This window comes from Grus americana, chromosome 2 (assembly GCF_028858705.1).
Source record: "Grus americana isolate bGruAme1 chromosome 2, bGruAme1.mat, whole genome shotgun sequence".
Classification (NCBI taxonomy): Eukaryota; Metazoa; Chordata; class Aves; order Gruiformes; family Gruidae; genus Grus; species Grus americana.
The window spans coordinates 36,948,954-36,969,113 of NC_072853.1; the positions used below are offsets into that span (position 1 = coordinate 36,948,954).

General features: G+C 42.1%; 1 protein-coding gene across 3 annotated transcripts in view; it reads left to right on the forward strand.

Moving 5' to 3' along the window:
* Nucleotides 1–20,160, forward strand: part of SLCO5A1 (solute carrier organic anion transporter family member 5A1) — an 86,528-nt gene that overhangs the window by 53,223 nt on the left and 13,145 nt on the right. For all 3 annotated transcript variants that reach the window (XM_054818112.1, XM_054818110.1, XM_054818111.1), the window contains exons 6-7: nucleotides 4,505–4,703; nucleotides 17,578–17,737. In XM_054818112.1, coding sequence (XP_054674087.1) covers nucleotides 4,505–4,703; nucleotides 17,578–17,737 — 359 coding nt within the window. The remainder of the gene's footprint in view (nucleotides 1–4,504; nucleotides 4,704–17,577; nucleotides 17,738–20,160) is intronic.

Below are 20,160 nucleotides of genomic sequence, written 5' to 3' on the forward strand. Positions count from 1 at the left end.
AAAGATCTTTTAAAGCTGTTCTTATTTTATGTGAATTTTGCCTTTGATCTTTAAAATATCCTAATCTTTCTTTTTCCCCAGTGACAAGTTGTTTTTCTCTCCCATCCTTCATTTATTTCTCCCCTCCAGGCTGGTGGTTTTCTCCTTTTTAACATTGAGTGCACAATGATCTAGTCTGGTCAGGAGAGCTCCCCAAATCCTCTCCCGCCTGTCATTTCAGGTCTGAGACCCCTCTTTTGCAGGTGTGGCACTTCCCCTGCTGCTGCAGCAACGTACGGCCAAGTCCAACTTCTAACAGAGCTACAAACCACAAAATTTTAAGCTTTGCCCTGCTCTGCGGGAGGGAGAGATGGGAACTTCCCTAGGGAAAGGGGCCAAAATGTTGTGCAGAATTGGGACCCACGTTATGCAGATCATCTTCCTTCTCTCCTAGCTGCATCAACAATACTTGGTTTTGTATACATCTTTTTGACTTCTCTGTAGGGCTTCCCATATAGAATAGCTGCTAATTGCTAGGCAGGTTAGTTCTTTGCTCCCCCATACTTTCAGATATTGCACGTGAGAAGGAGTGATGGAGTGGAGAGATAGTTGTGGGAACAGGGGTAAAGTATGGGGTGAAGCTGCCCCGGGGCATCAGTCAAGGAAAAGACAAAAAGTAGTAGAAGAGAGACAGACGCAGACATCTCACATGGGAATCATTTGTCACCTGCAGTGGCTGGAAGAAAAGCGAGGAGTCTTGCTAGAGTGCGGAGCGGGAAACATCGGAGAAGCGCCATGTGGTGCACCATGTGGTGACTTCTGCTTGAGAGCTTGCTGGGATGAGATTTTCTTCAGGGCATGAAATCCCTGTGTTCTGTATATATGGGGAAAACATTGATTGATGGGACTGTGATTCTATCTGAGGCTTACACACACATAGTAGTTTTGTTGTAATGAGTCTTGATGGAATTGCTGCTCCATAACTCACTTCGTTCTCAGGATAAACCAGAAACATTCTCGCCAGACAAAATATTCAACAGCCAGTACATTAAAAGAGGAAAAAATGACATGACCTTATCCAGGGTGTCAAGCTATTAACATCTGTTGTTTTCCCTGTTATAAATTGCTTGAGAAAGACTATTGTAACGAACTAGAAGAAGAAGATGGAATAGCTCAAGCTGGATGTGCAACATGGACAAGTGAACACTGCTTCCACAACCCCAACTCCTAAACTTAGCGTTAAAGTCAGCAGTTGTTATTAATTTTATAAATTCTTTTTGTAGGAAAAATAGGAAAAGGAGACTTGGAGATTCTGTATTGGGTTGCTATGGGGTAATCTAGTAAAAAACTTGTCCAGTTTACAAACTTCTGATTAACAAAAGGAGGACTTACATGTTATCTATATTACTTCATATGTGCATTGTCAGCTGAGTACATGTGCTTGCTGAATCTCTTTATGTTACTGATGTAAAATTTTTATTTGTCATTTTGCATCTCAATTCGTAAGCAGGAATTCTTTAATTAAGTCTCAATTTGTTGCTATTTTTAAACAAACCTGGCATTAATCATCAGCAAAAATGCCATGTGCCAAACTGCATGTCCGGAACTTGTGCAGCTTGTGCTGCAGTCTTGTCTTGTTTGGAGTTTTGTTTTCCGTGTGTAGAGCAGGTGGCATTCAGCCTCCAGGCTTTCTCAAGTCCAAAAAAAAAAATGAACATTGATATTTGGCCACAGGTAGATCTTAGACAAATTCAGGTTAAAATTTCAAGAGCTTTACTATTGGATTTACTTGTGAAAAAGAGAGTTACAATTCAAATAATTTGTAAGAACTGCACGCTATATATAATAAAGTACCACTCTGGTAACTTCTGCTAAAATGGTGATAAGTGCATCGCATCTGCCTTTAGTTCTCGAAAAGACACAACATATATCTCAGAATTGGTTTGAAGATCTCCACGGTGTTCCCTTTGGAAGTGTAGCCCGCTTAGCAGATATTGCAGTTTTCTGTTCCCAGACTATTTGTAGCTGTTAAGATCATCTTTTGCCACTGTGGAAGGCCTCAAGTGCCGCAGCATCCTGACAACAGTAAAAAGGACAAAGCTTGAAAATTGCTGACTGAAAGCCGATACTGCCTCGGAGCACTGTACCCAGGAGTATATTTGGCAAATATACAATTCCTGTAAGCCAAACTGTCATTATAAAATGAAGGAGAGTGCAGTGCAACAGCTTAGTATCAGATCTTAAGCTTTATTCCTCTAAATGCCTTTGAAACAGAAGAATGTATGTCATGGTTAGATGTACATACTTTGCTTTGCCTTGGAGCTTGTCTAGAAGTGCTCTGTAGTAGCTGCGTTTCTTTGACAGTACATCACTTCTGATTTCACATCCCCTGCGGAAAGAGAGGGGCATAAGGATGAAGAGTTTGTACTTAGGGCAAAAGAACCTGTCAGGCTTCCCGACACGTATGAGGGAATGAGTGCTTCTCTCTGCCACCTTCACCACAAACAGCGAAATCTGCTTCTGCCCTTCCAGTTTCTCCTAGAGAGAGAGTTTTTCTATCCCCAGCTCCGCTTTGCATGGAGGAATTGGTCTTTGTACTTCTTCTGTGTAAGCTTTCCTTTACCTTTCCATCCTCCTGAATGAGAGCAAGCCTCAGCAGACAATTTGCTCATGTTCTTCTCCTCATTTTTAATGTTCTGGTCTTCATGGTGTGGCAGAGGATGGATAAAAACAGCAGCGCGGTTTAACTCACTAATGGAAGAACCACTAACCTAGTGCCTCACAAAATATTTACATGCTCAGTTTTGACAAGGTACTACACATAGACACACAGAGTCTCAGTTCTAGTGAAAGGCTTCTCCAGTATTCGTGCTCTCAAGAGAGTAAGAAAGAAAAAGCAAATTGCGGTCCAAAAGAGGATAAGAACTCAAAGCTAAGCTATATGGTGGAAGGAAGAAGAATAAAATTTATTGTCAGTAAGCCCTTACTTTGGGCTAGATCCTTAGTTCATATAACGGATGCAGCCATGGATTTGGCCCGTGGACTTTGGTTCACCTGAGGGGGGTGTTTTAGAAGGCACTGCAGGTGTTCCCAGTCTGCCTTTGGCATGGATGTTGGCTTCTCTGACACAGATTTCATGGAGCAGGGCATGCCTGGTACACTCAGATGGCTGAGTTACCATTTTTACCCGGAGAGAACATTTTCAGTGCAAGTGAAAGGATTTGCATTATTTCTTTCCCTCGTTCATATTCAGTCATTGAAAGTGAGAGATCTAACAGCTCGAGATAACAGCTTTGAACGTTGTGAAAATAATTTAATTATCCTAGAAGGATTTATACATTTAATTTCTGGTCTTATGATAAAGAGTGGTTTTGATTCTGTGAAGGGTTGTTATTATTAAGAATCATCCTCATGAAATGACATTTTATAATGCCGTTGGTGATGGCAGTATAATTAAGGTGGCAACTGTTTTTACCTCTCACTTTTACTTTCATGATATTTTGATAAATATAATATCCCCTTCACCTTTAGACATATTAGTGGAGAATGAGAATGCTTTGCAGTAGTATTAAAGATATATGCAAATGATAGTCTTAGTGGCTTCTTTAAAAAGAAGACCAACATCTTTAAGAATTTGGATTATAAAGTTTAGCTCCTTCTCCCTAGATGCAGCTGCCAAAAGTTATTCAAATTCCGTATTTATGTGGAACACATCTTTATTAGCAAAGACCTAATTTAAAGACCTTCTCTCATGTCAGTGAGAAGCAAAAGCCAAGGGAAGTGAAGAAGTGCAAGACATTCGCTGACTTAACAGCACCTCAGGCCCTGACGAGTGAGGACAGCCCTGTGATGTGTTGCTGAACTGCCACCTTAAAACAGCAATGGAGGGACAGAAATTTCATAGGCACGTCTTTTGGGTCTTAAACTTACCCTGATACCAATTCTAGTATCTTAATTTCTTTAATCATGTTCGATCAGTTCACACTCCACGTGGCTGTGCTGAGATGAATGGGGCTGCTGATGTCAGAACGTGCCATTCAACTTGACTAAAACACCCAGGAGGCAGCACGTGCAGCCGGGCTCACGCCTGCACTCCCAGGTGGGAAGCTTCTGGGTCCTGCCTGGGATTAACACTTGTGCTTCGCTGGAATTAATCATGAGAGTAGGAAGAGGAAGGTTCGTCTCCAAATCTGGATTTCTTCAAATTTGCAGTAATTAAGCTGGAGCAATGTGTATCCCTTCTCCCCATTCTAAAATAAATACAAAGCAATGTTTCTGCTTGTAAGTACAATAGTTCTCTTATAGTGCTTTGGCTGCTGGTAATATCATAAGGAGGCTTTTATTAATTCTTTGACAACACTCCAAAGGTTTGAAAAGTCTGACTCAGTTTGCTAGCAGAGAACCAGACAATGGAGATCTTAGTGCAGCGTTTGTAGTCATCCGATTACGGAATGAAACCAATATTTATGTTTTATACCCTTTCTATAGGTCCTGTTTTAACGTTGCTCAATTTTCTTCCTGGCAGGTGTGATTATTGTCCCAAGTGCTGGTGTTGGTATCGTCCTAGGTGGCTACATTATAAAAAAACTGAAACTCGGTGCGAGAGAGTCTGCAAAGTTGGCTATGATCTGCAGTGGTGTATCTCTGTTGTGCTTTTCAACTCTCTTCATTGTTGGATGTGAAAGCATTAATCTAGGGGGAATAAATATACCTTACACGACTGGGTAAGTATCTTGGAATCATCTGTGGCAAGACCAGCTTTTTCCAATAAGCCTGGTAAAGAGATGTAAAAAATGCTGATGGTTGATGTACTGAAGAAGTCACATGTTCAAATGAGAATTCAGTGAGTATTGTAATATAAACACATGCTGTTACTATGTAGCCCTTCTATTTTACATCTGCTTGGTAGTGAAGCCTGTGTGATAACTCACCTTTTTGAGGGATGGCAAAATGCATTAAAATGGACTTTTATGCCAAAAAGTGATTTACAGGAAAATAAGAATAGTATCTTGTGTAGATTGCTCAGAGTTTAGTTAGTGTTTCAAAATGTATTCTGTTCAAGAAAATTGTGAAAATACTAAAGGGATTAAAAGGATAATTTCTGAATAGATTTGCTTATTATCATCATAATAGCGTCTTGGGACTACGGTCCCTATTTGAGAGGAATCACTTAAGCATCTGCTGTCAACATTAGTGGGGTGTGCTGCTTCTGAACCCCTTACTATAATTGCATGAATGCCCTCCAGTGCTTGCTGGAGCATCATCAAGACAGGTTGATCATAACCCTTAAGGATATATTGAGAATGAAGAAGGCTGTCTTGAAACAGGCTGAGAGAGTTGGGGTTGTTCAGCCTGGAGAAGAGAAGGTGCCGGGACGACCTTATGGCAGCCTTCCAGTACCTGAAGGGGCCTACAGGAAAGCTGGAGAGAGACTGTTTATCAGGGAGTGTAGTGATAGGATGAGGGGCAATGGGTTTAAACTAAAAGAGGGTAGATTTAGATTAGATGTTAGGAAGAAATTCTTCCCTGTGAGGGTGGTGAGGCACTGGAACAGGTTGCCCAGAGAGGTTGTGGATGCCCCATCCCTGGAAGTGTTTAAGACCAGGTTGGATGGGGCTTTGGGCAACCTGGTCTAGTGGAGGGTGTCCCTGCCTGCAGCAGGGGGGTTGGAACTAGATGATCTTTAAGGTCCCTTCCAACCCAAACCTTTCTATGATTCTATGAAAAAGAGGATGTGGAGGTGGGAAGGTATTAGGAGTGAGGGATTTCAGCTGTGACATTAAGAAATGCATAGACAGGCATTTTTAAAAAATGAGGGATATTTGGAAGGAAGGCAGTACGGTAAAAGAAGTCAGAAGGTGTTTCACTGGAAGGTAGTTCCTCAGAAGCTTGATCATGAGCTTTTCTTTTCTTTCTTGTTTTGTGCATTAGCTTTTCCCCAAAGTTGCTTTCTTCGAGTAGCTTAAACACAAGAACAGAGTGAGCATTTGAAGAGTGCAAACTTATCTGAAACAATGTTTTTCCCTTTGCTTTTACATCTGAGACAATATCTACCTTTTATTTATGGTTAGATGCTGGGTATCAGATCCATTTGAATATCTTGCTTTTAAGGCTCAGCTTTGAACTCTTAATATTTTGAGCTTTGGAAGAGAGTGTAGAATAAGTGTGGAGCAGGAAAAGAGATGATCAAATGGGGAAAAAAAGAACTACAGTGGGGCAGTGAGCAAGGCAAGTGAAAAAAGATAAAATGGGAAGCAAGGGAGGAAGAGAATAGGCACTGTTTACACAGAGAGTATTTTGCATTGCGTGTTACTAAATTGCTGTCAAACTAATCGTAGAGCAAGGAAAACCAGCAATTGAAAGTCATGAGCTGATGGAAAGCTGGTATACTCCTTTGCATTCTTAATACCTAGAGTTAAAGCTTTGTGCTGAGGGGCTGACTGTAGAGGGGAATAGCATGGCGATGTAATCCGGGTCTAGGTGTAGTGGGCTGAAGAAGGAGAAAACAGGGATGGGAAGGGGGTGGAATGCTGTGATTCTCCACCTTCTATTGATATTTGTGACAGCCTGTGGGAGTAGATGAAGAAATGAAAATTAACAGGAATTAAAACATAAATTTCAGATGGCAATTAACTTAACTGTGTGGCAAGTCAGAATATCCCTGGCTGACTAATGAGAAGGCTGTAGTTTTCTGTCTGTGAAAAAGTGTTATTTAATTGAAATCTATTTCTAAATGGAAGACAAGTTGAACTACTGTTAACGTGGCATGTAACATTTACGCCGGAATTGTAAGAGTATCGCATTTCCTTTTTGCAGTAAATAATAACATCTGCAGTGAATACATAGCATGAATTGAAATAGGAGTCTATTCACAGCTGTTCTGAAAGTCTGCAGTAGCATCACTTCTTTACCACCTTCGTCTAATTGTTCTTATTGAGACGAGGTGAGAGATAGTAATGGCAAAATTCTGGAAAGTATCGAGTTATATCAACTCTTTGAAATCAGTATAAAAATCAGTATGCTTAGACTGTAATGTCTTCAGAATTTGAGAATTACCAGCATGTTATAAAGCAGAGTTCAGGAGTTTTCAGCCTCAGCCCTATATGACTTTTTAAATGCAAAGATCAAATCAAAATTTATTATCAAAATGATAATAAAGAAGCAGCACTACACAGAAATGAATCTTGAATATCTGACATGATAAACCTTCTCTTAATCCTCATGGTCAATCATTTGATCGCTTCAAACCATTTACTTGGTAGGCGACTCTTACTGAGACATCAAAGAATGTTATTGTTCATGTAACAGAAAAGCATGCTTTCATTTTGAGGTTTAATAAAACACGTACTTCATTCTCTGGTTCCAATGCAGTGCACTGTATGGACATCAAAGCTGATCGGATAGGAGAAGCACTACAGCTATTGCGTTCAGAGTAGATTGTCTTGCACAATGCTCTCCCTTTACATGGCTGTGCTGGGTCTGATGTCTGAGCTACCTGCACTGGCAGCAGCCCAGAGATCTCAGCTGCATTGGGCTGTGGAGACAGGCTCTGCAGGAGATTCCCCTTTCTGAATCTTCTCTGGACAAACATGTTTAGTTCTGCTTTTCTTTTACATTTAAAAAGTAGTTCTTCTTTCAGCTGAGCCATGGACCAGTACAGAGGGGAAGAATGAGCTGGGGTTTAGTTAACATAGAAGTATGTCCGTACCAGTACTCAGCAAAGTAGGCAAGATATGTCCTAATGTGGTATGTTTCATAACTCAGTATTTTTCTAACTGTACCAGCTGTGAGGAAGTGGATGGGACCTGGAAGCATGCACAGATTAGAATACATTTGCAAGGATTTTCTGCTGTTTTATGTTGGGCACAAGCAGTTTTTCTGTTGCTGGTGTGTCATCAGCAGTTCTGTTATCAGGAAGGTCAAGGACACCTCTGTAGTATACATCTCAGCATTTTAGAATCTGTTGTTCCATGCCTCTGCCTTGTCTCGGAAGGCATGTTTGATATTTGAACATAGTGTAAGGAGCCTTATGTCAAACTGTGTTACGGCATCCCTTCTTTTGCACCATAACCAGCATCCGAATGGGAAGTCCTGAATCAGTGAATCAGTCTCCTTGTCCAGATGACTTTTGAAGATCTCGAAGGGTGGAGACTCCACTGTCTCTCTGGGCTACCTGTACAAGTGCTTGGTCACCCGCACAGTGAAAAAGTGTTTCCTGATGTTCAGAGGGAACCTCCTGTGCTTCAGGTTGGGCCCATTGCCTCTCGTCCTGTCATGGGCACCACTGAAAAGAGCCTGGCTCCATCTTCTTCATTCCCTCCCATTCAGCATTTATACACATTGATGAGATCCCCCTGAGCCTTCTCTTCTCCAGGCTGAACAGTCCCAGCTCTCTCAGCCTTTCTTCACAGGAGAGGTGCTCCAGTCCCTTCATCGTCTTTGTGGCCCTTCACTGGACTCTCTCCAGTATGTCCATGTTTCTCTTGTATTGGGGAGCCCGGCCCTGGACGCAGTACTCCAGGTGTGGCCTCACCAGTGCTGAATAAAAGGGAAATAGCAGAGAACAGCTGCTTTGGTTGTCTATAGACCTGTCTCTTCCATGTTTTGTGGTATAAGACAATTAAAACAGGCTCCATGGGGAGCTCACTCATAGTAAGAGATTTCTGGATTAGTTCATTTCCATCTCTCATATTTCTGGCATGTAATGAATCATAACAGACCCTTTCTGATTGGTTTCTGTTGTTTTTGTACAATTAAGGTTTAGTTAAATCATGCAATTGACTTACTGAGGCACTTCACATTATAAAAAATATATCCTATTCTTCCTCTTGTACCACCAGTTTGGGTTTCTGTTGTTCTTATGTCTCTTTCAGTCCAATCAGCCAGTTGGATCCCTTAAGTTGAAAGCAGTGACTAATTGGATCTGAACAATAACAACAAAGAAGGAATCCAGCTAACACAGTGAGAGGGTCCCTTGTTTGACAGCTACACAAAAATTGCGTCATTGCTGTGATTCCAGCTGCTTGCCAACAAGGAGCCTGCAGATCTCTGCCATCCAGAATGTCCTTCAATAGCAAACCAAAAATATTGCCATCAAATAATCCTTTTTATCATATAGCCCAATATTAAGATTATAGAAATTGCATGGTGAGGGGTTATCTCCTTTCCTTCATATTTCCTTGGTCCTATAGGTTACTACAGTGATCTGAATAAATATAGATAAAAGCATGTGCAAACAAATTATTTGTTTAGATGTTACAAAAGTATAGTCAGACATTGTTTGTTTAATTTAAACTTCATTTCACTTAGATTGTAGCTTCATGGGAAGAGGGTCCACCTTTTTTTTCCAATATGTGTGCATAGACTGCCAGCACAATGAGGTTCCAGTCCAAGCCTGGGTATCTGAAATAACAGGTCACAGCTCTAGAAACTCCAGGCAATATTTCCTGCCTTATATTTTCCCTTTTTTTACTTTACTCCTATACCACAAGCCTTCCGCAGAGTAACAGTTGGAGAGGAGAACAGAATTCAGGAAAAATAAAGTTAGGAACTAGAGTCCCTTTTATTGTTAGTCACGTCTAATAAAGGTCTCCTCTTTATTAGCTTTACCAGCATTGTGTCATGGAGACATAGAACAGTCTCCCTGGGAAGTGAACAAACGCAATTTGTCAGATGGGATTCTGGGTTTTGTCCCAGCACACATGTTTAGCAAACTTGCAGTTGAATCTTATTAATGAAAGGAGCAGCGTCATTGTTTGTAATTGAAAGAATAGTTCAGGAAATGCTGTTGTTTGGGGCTGGTTTCTGTTAGCGTGCTCGTGTATGACGGGTGTCCTTGGCAGCTCAGGTGAAGCAGTGCTGCAAGTCGACAGCATCTGCGCCCACTGAAACAAGCCAGGCAGCTGTTTCTCAGACATCCTGTGTGTCTACGGCAGTGGGTGCATTGGAACTAAGCTGCTTTTCCCACAGGCCAGCTCACGAGCAGGACTTACTGGCTTCGGTGCAATTTCCCTAAGAGCCTGCTCTTTCTGACTGATGCAGGTAAATCTGCGATATGCTGTGCAGTAATTCAGGGATCAATGCTCTGTTTTCCTTTGTGGGGAGTAGGCAGCCTCCCAGTGTCAGAAGGCAGGATTAGTAGAGTACTTTGGTTCAGCTTATTGCTGGAAAAATACATACCTTCAAGAAAAAGTGATCCCCTCCTGGGGGCAGTGTTCATAGAAATCTGTTACGTGCTACATGGTAGAACACATGTGATGAAAATGGGGTTACATAGATATATGCCAGTAGGGATTTCATGTCCCCAGCATCTGAATTCCTTCATCCTTCATTAGTTTCTCATCATTGAAAGAGAAGTGAACCACAAGTATTACCAAAGGTAATAAAGATGAAAGCATGAACCTCTTACAAATGTCTGGTAATGAGCTTTTGGAAACAGAGTTAATAGATGATTCTGTGTATCACATGTGCTTGAAAGGATGGAAAAAAAAATCTCTTTGCGTGCAAGGCATTTGCTGTAAACAACAGCAAAAAAATCCCCCAAATAAACCTTACAGTGATTTGCTGAGATACGAAATGTGATGAAAGCTGGAGAGACACAGCTTGCAGTAGCTTGTTATTAACTTGAGCATATTTGCTTTGTGTATCTGTAAACTTAAGGCTTCTTCCAGGGAAGACAAAAAAATGCCCCTGAGATTAAATTTTCACAGTGGCCTCAGTTCAGTTTCCAGTTTCATGCTTCTCATTTCTTGCATGCCTGATTTTATTCACCTTTATTTTTAAGCTGATTTCCTAACCTCTGTGTCATGGTAATGTTCAGCAATGCAGCTGAAGCGAGTTAGCTACGTAAGTGGAGCGAGCCTGGGAGCGGGCTCTCCTGCCTGTGGAACAACATGACCCATCTGCTGCTGGGAAGGGTTTTACGTGATGGAGGGATAAGAGGTCAGAAAAATGCGTTTCACAGGGTGGGAGAGGTTGGAGAGGGGAACCCGAGCTGAGCTGTCCCCAGACCTGTGTGCAGGGTGGCGGAGCCCTGCTGGCAGCTGGGACGTGGGTGCGAGGGTCCGTCTGTCTCCCAGGCAGGCTGGGGAGCCCCTGCTTACCCCAAATATTCAGGCATCTGGGACATCCAGCTTAGCAGGCTGCCGAGGAGCTTGTAAAACTCTGAAAACGCTGCCTGTCCTGTTGGTGTGAAAAACTTCTGTCACTGTGCTGCTGACATCAGTATGCTCCTGAGGAATGTTTTGATGATTTGGTGTTTTCCATCGGAGAAAAAGTTCTGTTGAGAGATTACTGGAAAAGTCTGCCTGTTGCTGTATGACGTGTTGCTGCATATAGCTTTCTGGAATCCAGCATGACAAATAAGACAAGTTTCAGCTGATAGCTGAGAAGGTGACAGAACCAATATCAGTCCTGGATATTTAATTTCCTGCTCAAGCTGCAACTTGTTTCTAAAACTGTGCCTTGTTTGTTTATGGCGCAAGAAAGAAAACACTCAGAAAGGCTTTGGTTAACATCCAACTAGACCACAGAGTGTAAAGTAGCTCCAAGAGCTAAATATGTGAACCTGATTCCTGTGATCAGTAGACAGTCAATAAATATTTAAAAGCTACTTAGTAACATTTGATCGGCTGCAAAAGTGCCCAGCTGGAAAGACAAGCACATTCAACAAAAGCAAATAGCAGTGTATAAATACATTAAAAATTAGTCAAGTGGAAGCCATAAGCAGCAGTCGTACGGCTTAGTGTCACTAATGACGGGAGGTGAGGTGACAGGTGACACGGGTGACAGTCACTGTGTGTAGAGTAGCTCCCAAACCAAGTCCCTGATCTGTTCGGGTGACAAAGATGGGAGCAGAAGAACATCCCTTTTGGTCCGTGGGGTAGCTGGGACGCAGTAAGTCTGATGTTAGCTGTTTACCTTTACAGCGGTCCTGCCCACATGTTACAGATGTGAAGGCAAGCAAACAGCAGCCCTTGTGAGGCTCTGCAACCCTGGCAGTCCGTGAGCATGTGTACAGGATTTCAGGGATGCAGCCACAAGCCCAATCCAGATTCCTGTTCAGCTCCTGCCTGGCTGAGGAGGTGCTAAAATTCCCTGGATATCTACTGATCTGCTTAGAGCAGAGATACTTGAGCTAGTTTTAAACAGCAGTGGCTTCTCTGTGGCACCATTGAGCAATACCGAGAGCAGGGCAAACAAGGCAGCACAGTTAGTTAATTCAATATTACACTGCAGAGCCCGGTGCGGAGAGGTTGTGCATACCAACATAATTCCCAAGGCAAGATTTTTGTTTATGGCGCATGTGCAAATACTCATGGCCCAACAGAGCTCAGTGCTTAGTTCACGTTTAAAATCTATCTGGTTTTGCAGAATCTGCAGGGGTCAAACTGGCATTTGTTTTCAGAATTCAGGTCTTCTGGACTGGACTGCACACAGACCTCAGGCAGTGATAGGATGGTGCCTGCAGCTCCGCTTACCACTCAGGCCTGAAAAGGCAAAGAGCACATTCTACTCCTGGAGTTGGAGATTGTCATGCATACATTCTAGTCTCTGGAAAAGGCCTCTGAATTTTGCTCCTGCAACCTCTCCTCTTTATCACATTCAACCTTGTGTGGATTGCTTATTCTTCCCAGTATTCTTTGGAAGCTGGGTTTTCATATCTAATCCGTGGACTACTGGATAAATGATGCAATGGAGGACACTTTTCACTTCCATTGGTGGAAAAAATGTCAGCTAGTTTAAAAATATTAGCCAGGAAGAGGAAGGAGGGACAGCCTTGTGTCATGGAGCTAGGCAGATCCAGCCTCTTGGGAGAGGATCCAGAAGCTGTTCCCCTCTGTGGATTGAGGCTAGAGTGACAGTAATCTGTGAAACACTGGTGAAAGGTGGCACGTGGAGTATTCAAAGTAACCTTTCAAACTAAGCTAATGACACACCAAAGGGTTCTGGTACCACTGTAATAAAACCCATGAGAAAAGAATTTATCCAAAACTGTGTTCTCAAAGCGCCACCTTTCTTCACTGTTCTGCTACCATGCACTCCAGCTATGAAGAGTCACAAAACCATGCAGATGATGGACTGCATAGGCCTGTCTACTGAGCTAAACTAGGTGTCCTAGTTTAGTTCTCTCCATTGTGACCACCGTGGAGAAGGTGGAGGAGTGCATTGACTGAAGAATGATTTTGGGATGTGTTTAAATATGTGAATTATTTCCAAAACCCAGATTAAGCATATTTTGGACTTTTCAGTCTGAGACACCTGTTTTCAAGGACTACTGAAGTTAAATAAGCTATTGCTTGTATTTTGGCCAAAGTTCTCCAAGTGTCCAAACACAGACTCTTGTGTGGTTTTAGGGAGCCAGGTAGGTGCAGGTGTTTAAGCTGCTGCGACTCAAAGATAGGAAGGAAGCATTTGAAATGTGTCCAAATCCACAGGGGATGATGTATGCGTGTTTCTCACTGGTACCCACTTTATTAGCACTGGCCACTATGTTTAACAGTTACTGTGGAGAAGAGAACTGCCCAATAGCGTGGTTTTGCTAGGAAGTCAGGAAATTGGTTGCTACAAAAGGAGGTGAGTTGCTCACCTTATGTGTGGTGGTCTCTACCCAGCAATGTAGACAGAGACAATCTGACCCTGAACTCCCAATGTCCCCAAGAGCACCATAACCACTGCACAAATGGATGGTGGATACAAGGGAAGAGAAAAGAGAAAAAATGAGGAATGAGTAGAGATACAGAAGAAAAAAGAATAAACAAGAGAGGAACCTAACTTAAAAACCTTCTGAAAAGAGATTTCCTTGGGAAGAAATGGCTTTGGTCCTGGTTCCTGCTCCAGGTTTTGCTTATAGATACGGCAGTAAAGAGTCATTGACGAGGAGATATGAACAGGATTGGGATCACGTTCAGCTTCAGCAGGAAGGATGGAAGGTGCCCTTCTGGAGCTTGCTGATAAGAACATACACCATCAAGGAGATGTAGATATGAACGCCATCAGGTTGAGGGGGACCTGGAACCCTAGTGTTCCCACCTCAGGCAACGGCAGAACTGGTGAAGAAAAGAGAACTTCCTTTTCCACTTCAGAAGAGATCTAAGTCCATGAAGTATAGTGTTTCTGGAGAAGGCTATCAGGAGGGAGGCAGGTTTTTGCTCTGTGCATAGGAACTCACTGAGCCATCTACAGTGGGCACTGGTATTCCTGTGCAGTGTCAGGGTGCAGAGCGTGTCCCCCCTGCTTCTAGGAGCTTGGTCCCCTGAGTTAAGGAGTTCAGCTGGCTGAGTCCAGGGTCAGCTCTATCACTGATAAGAGCTGTTGTGAAGAAAGCTGGAGGTGTGGGCCTGCCCCTTCTTTCTCTTGGACTTGCTGTGTGATCACTGGAGTAATCACTGTGATCATTGGCTTTGGACCCAAATTCTGATCTGGTCTTGCCATCACTCTCGGCTCCTGTCTCACCTTTCCGGGCCAGGGTGCCAGTCAAAACGTCATTGGAGGGAGGTCAGGCCCTCACTTCGATGTTCTGAATTTTTGGAGATCTTACAAGTGCCAACTGTTTTTATTCCTTACAGAACCTGCCTTTCTGACTTGGGCACCTGGAAGGACTAAAAAAGTTTAGATATTACAACCCATAAAGGATGTGGTTTGAAACTGGCCCTGTATCTTCAGAAAAACTTGTGTATCACAATATGGAATATTGCAGCGCCTAACATTTGGATACTTTGAGACACAAAATAGCATTTACAAACCTAGAGTGCAGCTCTAACAGAATGTGAGACATACATTTAAGAGTAAACGTCAGAAAAAGAAAGCTATTTAAGCATCACAGGAAAGTATAGATTGCAGTTCCTGGAAACATAATAAAATGGGGGCTTTCCTAAGTAACGGGAGGAGCTTCAGGTGAAAACGTGGGTAGCAGCTGCTTTTCAGTTTTCAGTGGCTTGGTATCGCCTTATGCAGTGAAGAGGGAGTGTGGGTGCAGAATTCAAGAATCATGATTTCTTTAGCCAGAAAGGTATTTAGGAAATAAGTGCTAAGGTCCCTAGCCTCAGCCAACCCTATCACTTGGAAATAGATTGGTATGAATAAGGTCATTCAGGTAATTTTTCCATTGGCTTAATGTGTTCATGTTGCTAGCAGTATTTTAAACCCAGATGAAATTCCAAATGAAATGCACAAAATTGAACCAGCAATAAACCACAGTGCAGACTCTGGCTTTTGCACTTATGAAATGAATTTAGCAACCTGAAACAAGACAGAGAGCATGGTAAGTGTAGTGAAAATAGCTATAAATATAATACGGGCTGTTTAAAAGTTCATGCTTGTTATAATTTGGCTGCATAAGGAGAGCAGTACATAACTTACATTTCAAGGTGTGTCTGCATATATATCTAAGCGGAACAGTTAGTTTCTTTTTGGTACCTGAGCTAGCATGTTCAGTAATAGCATAGACAGAAGGTAATACTTTTACGTCTGTACCCTCAGGTACCTCCTGGCATAATGCCTTCAGGTAATACTAGATGTGATTTGATTAGATGAGATTAGATTAGTTAATATTAGATGTGGTTTATTTAATTGCAACTACAAGATTTCACTAGAGCTTGCAAATATTTTCATATTGACCATAGGAACCGCTTAAGTTTATTTTTTCAGGAGTCTTCATGTGTTCAGACTTTATAAGCAAAGTAGTAGAAGTGGGTACTGTCAGATAAATCTGGTAAGAGCCAGATTCAAACCAAACAACAGCTCATTTAACAGGCCATGGACCATCAAAAAATCCTTGCTGTGGGATAACGTAGATGCAAAAATTTTAATCTCAATAGGAGAAATGCAGGGAAAAAAATGGGGGTTATTAACTAAAAAACTACATTAGACTCAGAAAATATTTTGGGCTGAGACTCTAAATTAGAGGCCAAGAGAATACTTTTTGGGGGAAGTTAATTGCCCTGTTCTTGCTCTTCCCTAGTCATCTTCTTATGGCTACTGTTAGAGACAGGATACTGGTGAAGAGACAACTGTGATCTCAACAGCCATTTTCATGTTTCTAAGGTTTTCACAGAAAATATACACATACAAAAATAAGTTTTCAATTAGTCTTTAGCCAGCCAAGGCAAAAAACCAGTGCTATAAAACTCATCTGAGCAACGAGTGGGCATTTTTAAGTGGCCTGAGAGTTGTTTTGTGCAGGGCTGATGTGACATGGTACGTAAGACAGGAGCTGGTTAATTTGGTGACTGTGTGACTTAGTCAACCTGAGTCAAAACCAGTGATGGTGACTGCCGGCAGTCAGTTGTAACCAGAGTTGATTTCTTTCTGCTTGTAGCAAAAAGAACCATTTGATCAGTGTTTTGGTTTTTTTTTTTTCCCCATCATCTTCTGATGAAGAGTCTGTGATCTTACAGATATGGACTCTGCTGTTACTAAGGCTTTTGTCACTTCTGGATTAATCTGCAATGGTACAGCTGATACGGTAAAGCAGAGCCACAGGGGAATGGTATATTTATAAAATCTCGATTCCAGCCATGTGTTGCACACTGGCACTCAGTGGTTTGTACCAGCTGCCCCTTGCATGTCAGGATATCAGGTATTGGTTCTGTCTTAGGAGTTTGTCTTGCTTTGGGGCTCCCAGCACCCAGGGCAGTGCCATTTGGGGAGACCAAAACTGCTTCTGAACGACCTGCTCTCTCCAGATGTGCCGTACGGAGGTGTTAGCTGGAGGAGAGAGTGCGTCGGGAGAGACCTGTGTCTGCCTCAGTGCAGTGCTACCTGAGCCACTGAGCTCAGATGAGTGCCATGAGCTGCTGCCGTGGTTGGGGTCCCCTTGCGCATTCATCCCGTGGTGAGGACGTACTCAGGCTGGCCTGGTGCTTGCTACTGAAGAGTGGATGCAATTCCCTGCTGTGGCAGTTGAGGTCTGTTCAACCACCTGTTTGGAGCAGCAGTGATCGATAGTGAAGAGCCTGCTTTTTGGTGTGTGCCTGTCCTTCAGCTCTGAAATTCCCTTTAGTTCCTTCTGAGCATACCACCAAACCCTTCTGGGGAGGAACTAGAAAGTTGGGCTTTGGGGAATGGTCCAGGGAGGCGGAGTAGTGGTTCTTTTACGGACATTTAGCACCAGCACAGCAATCCTCCAGATCCAAAGAGATTCCTGTAGATTTCACATATACATATAAATAATACAAGCATTCTGAACAGCTGTTGGTATGTGGGAAGAGATGCCTATTCGTTCACATAATGCTTACATCTCATCACTGAGCCTTTCACTAGTAATCAACAACAAATTGCTGCAGCTTAGAATAGACATAAAATAGTGGTGTCTTAACTCTTAAAGGAAAAGAAAATGGGAAAAATACAACTATAACCTGGACAAATAAGATACAAGTTTTAAACTTTGGTATTATTTTTGTATTGCGTTTTTAGTTGATGACAGGGATGCCTTGGGTGTTCTATATTGTTTAAATCATGTGCATAACCTAGAGTTAATGCAGTCTTTCTCTGATAATCAACTCTCAGTTCCAGAGTTAACGAGTAGGATGTTTTCTCCCTCTGAACAGCAGGATATCTGTACTTGCTCTACTAGCATGTTCTTTTTCCTTTCTTCAGTCCCACTCTTGCCATGGCCCACAGGAATCTGACTGGGAGCTGTAATGTTAACTGTGGATGTAAGATTCATGAGTACGAGCCTGTCTGTGGATCAGATGGAATAACATATTTTAATCCTTGCCTAGCTGGCTGCATCAATGGTGGAAACCATAGCACAGGGGTAAGTGCTTCACCCACCCACCCACCCATGTACAACCCACGAGTAGCCCCTCAGGACTGATGCAGATCAAGGGCTGCTCTGTTTCTAGTGCAAGCATCCCCCCTCTTAAGCTCCGGAGAAGTTGCTCTACCGGTGACTCGTGCATGAGTCTTTCCATGTTTTGAGAGGCTGGTGATGCACAGTTCCGCCCCCCTTCTTTTCAGTTATGTACAAATTTGAGGCACAACCTCATTTGTACCAAGTGAATCCTCCAACCGAGTGAGCGCAAAGTACCATGGGGTGGAGAGGGCTGGTGTTTCCAGTACAGAGTCTGAAGTCCCCGATGGCAGTGGCCTGCCTGTCTGCTGCTCCTGCATGGCTCAGAGAGGGGACCTGGAGTCAGTGTCATCTAATTCAGCTTTCTGCTAACATGGGCAGCCACATCATACTGTCTTTCCACAAGCTCATCAATGTTACTCTTAAGAGCAGTATTTTTTTTTTTTCTTCTCCCTTTTCAAACGGAAGGAAGAACTTAACTTTTCAGGTAGTTGGAAGTGTTTCAAACTCCTGTTTCAATTTAGTTATGGCCTATTTAAAGCCTTTGGTGTTCATATCAGCCTCATCATTTTGCATAAGTAACTGTTGCACCTGCTTGTATTGATAGGTCTTTTGTTTGCATGGCTAGATAAAGACTGACGGTTTATTCTGCTCTTGTAAAACAGTTTGGCCATTCTCATAGCCCTTCTCCGAACCTCTTCCAGGCTAAATGATGGGACTGTCATTAAACTCAAGTAACCAGAACTTAAAGGATGTTAATAATCCACTTTCTTTCTTGGAAATACATTGCCTGTTACAGCCCAACCTTCCAGTTATGCTGGACTGGGGAAGGGCATCCTGCTGGTAAAATCCTGCCATGGAAATTTGGTAGTTTCCAGGACTGGGCACAAGAAAACAACTGAAAAGAAAAATCTGACCTAAATATCGACAGAGCATTATGGTCGTGCTGATTTTGTACAAAAACCAAACTCTTAAATTCTTCTGTTACAGAACTGTCTTTTTAAAAAAGGATAATTAAGACAGACAGGAAGTAATATAAACATTGATTTTTCTCAGGACTTGATTGTGCTTTCCAGAAAGCTTATTTATAATATATCAGTCTCCTGATTTGCAGTCCTGAGCCAGCCTGTGAAGCAGGAGGACGTTAAGTCCAGCACTGTGCTTTTTCAGGTTGACTGGATAATGGTCTGAAAATGTAGTTTCATACATAGATGCCACTGAGAACACATTAGTTTCCTTTATTGTTTTTATTTTTAGAGTATCTTGCTGGTTTTTAGTTGAAAATTGCTTTGGTCCAATTGGAAAAGCCTGTGATGTGAGCCTGCGGTTAACTTTCAGTGTCTATATAAATCTTACTTGTGCTTTGCTGGACTGAGACATAGGTTTGATCTTCGCTACATTTCACCTGATATCAAACTGGCACTATCGATTTGTTTAGTTGGGAGGTACTTTGGGAATATGTACTCTTCACTACAGATTTTGAAACATACTATTTCCTCTTAGAATTTAAGAAAAGATCCCTCATGGCCTGAAGTTTTAACTTGGTAGCTAATGGTCAATAGAATAGGGCTCACATTGGTGGGAAAATGCATTTCTTCATTAAATAATGCTTTATGTAGGCTACTTTTAAAAACAACAAAAGCTTGTACCACTGTATAACACACAAAATATTGCTAACCTATAACATTCAGATTTAAGTTTATAACATAGAGTGTTCACAAAATTAACCACTTGAAAATTGGAAGTAGGAGAAAAGGATGCCAGTGTACAGTTCGTACCTGTTTTATATGTATATTCCTATACTCTAGCGTTTCTGTTACGTCATATCTATCTCATTTAGGACACAGACTTGGTTTCTGTGGTGATGAACCAAGATTGTTCAGTAAAATTATTTTCTGTAGGATCCCTATTTGGCGTTTGCATTTGGAAGCAATAAGGAGATAAGGTGAGGGACCGTAGGAAGAAAGCAGATGCTCATGTGATACTAGAGAGTGGGGTGCTGCCTTGGGAAACTGGGTTCTGTCCTTGCCTCTGTTCCTAAGTAATGATGGGCAAGTCATTTAAAACTCCCAGTTGGTCATTAATCTCATATTCTTCGTATTCTGGATGATGGACATGAGCAATAATCAGAAGTGCCATTTGTAGAAGCACTGAGTGCCTAAATCTGTATTTGAAGGCATGAAGAGTTACATTTAGAATATATTAAGTTGTATATAATTGCAAATGTTCTGAAAAAAAGGATCCCGATTGTCTCAAATTAGCCACCCACATTTATGAGACTTTTGATCTCTTTCAGTTACTTAGCTACAAAATAGAGAACAACATCAGTGCCTCATCTTGTAACTGTTTTGAAGATAAATTACTCCTTTTTGAAAGAGTTCAGCTAT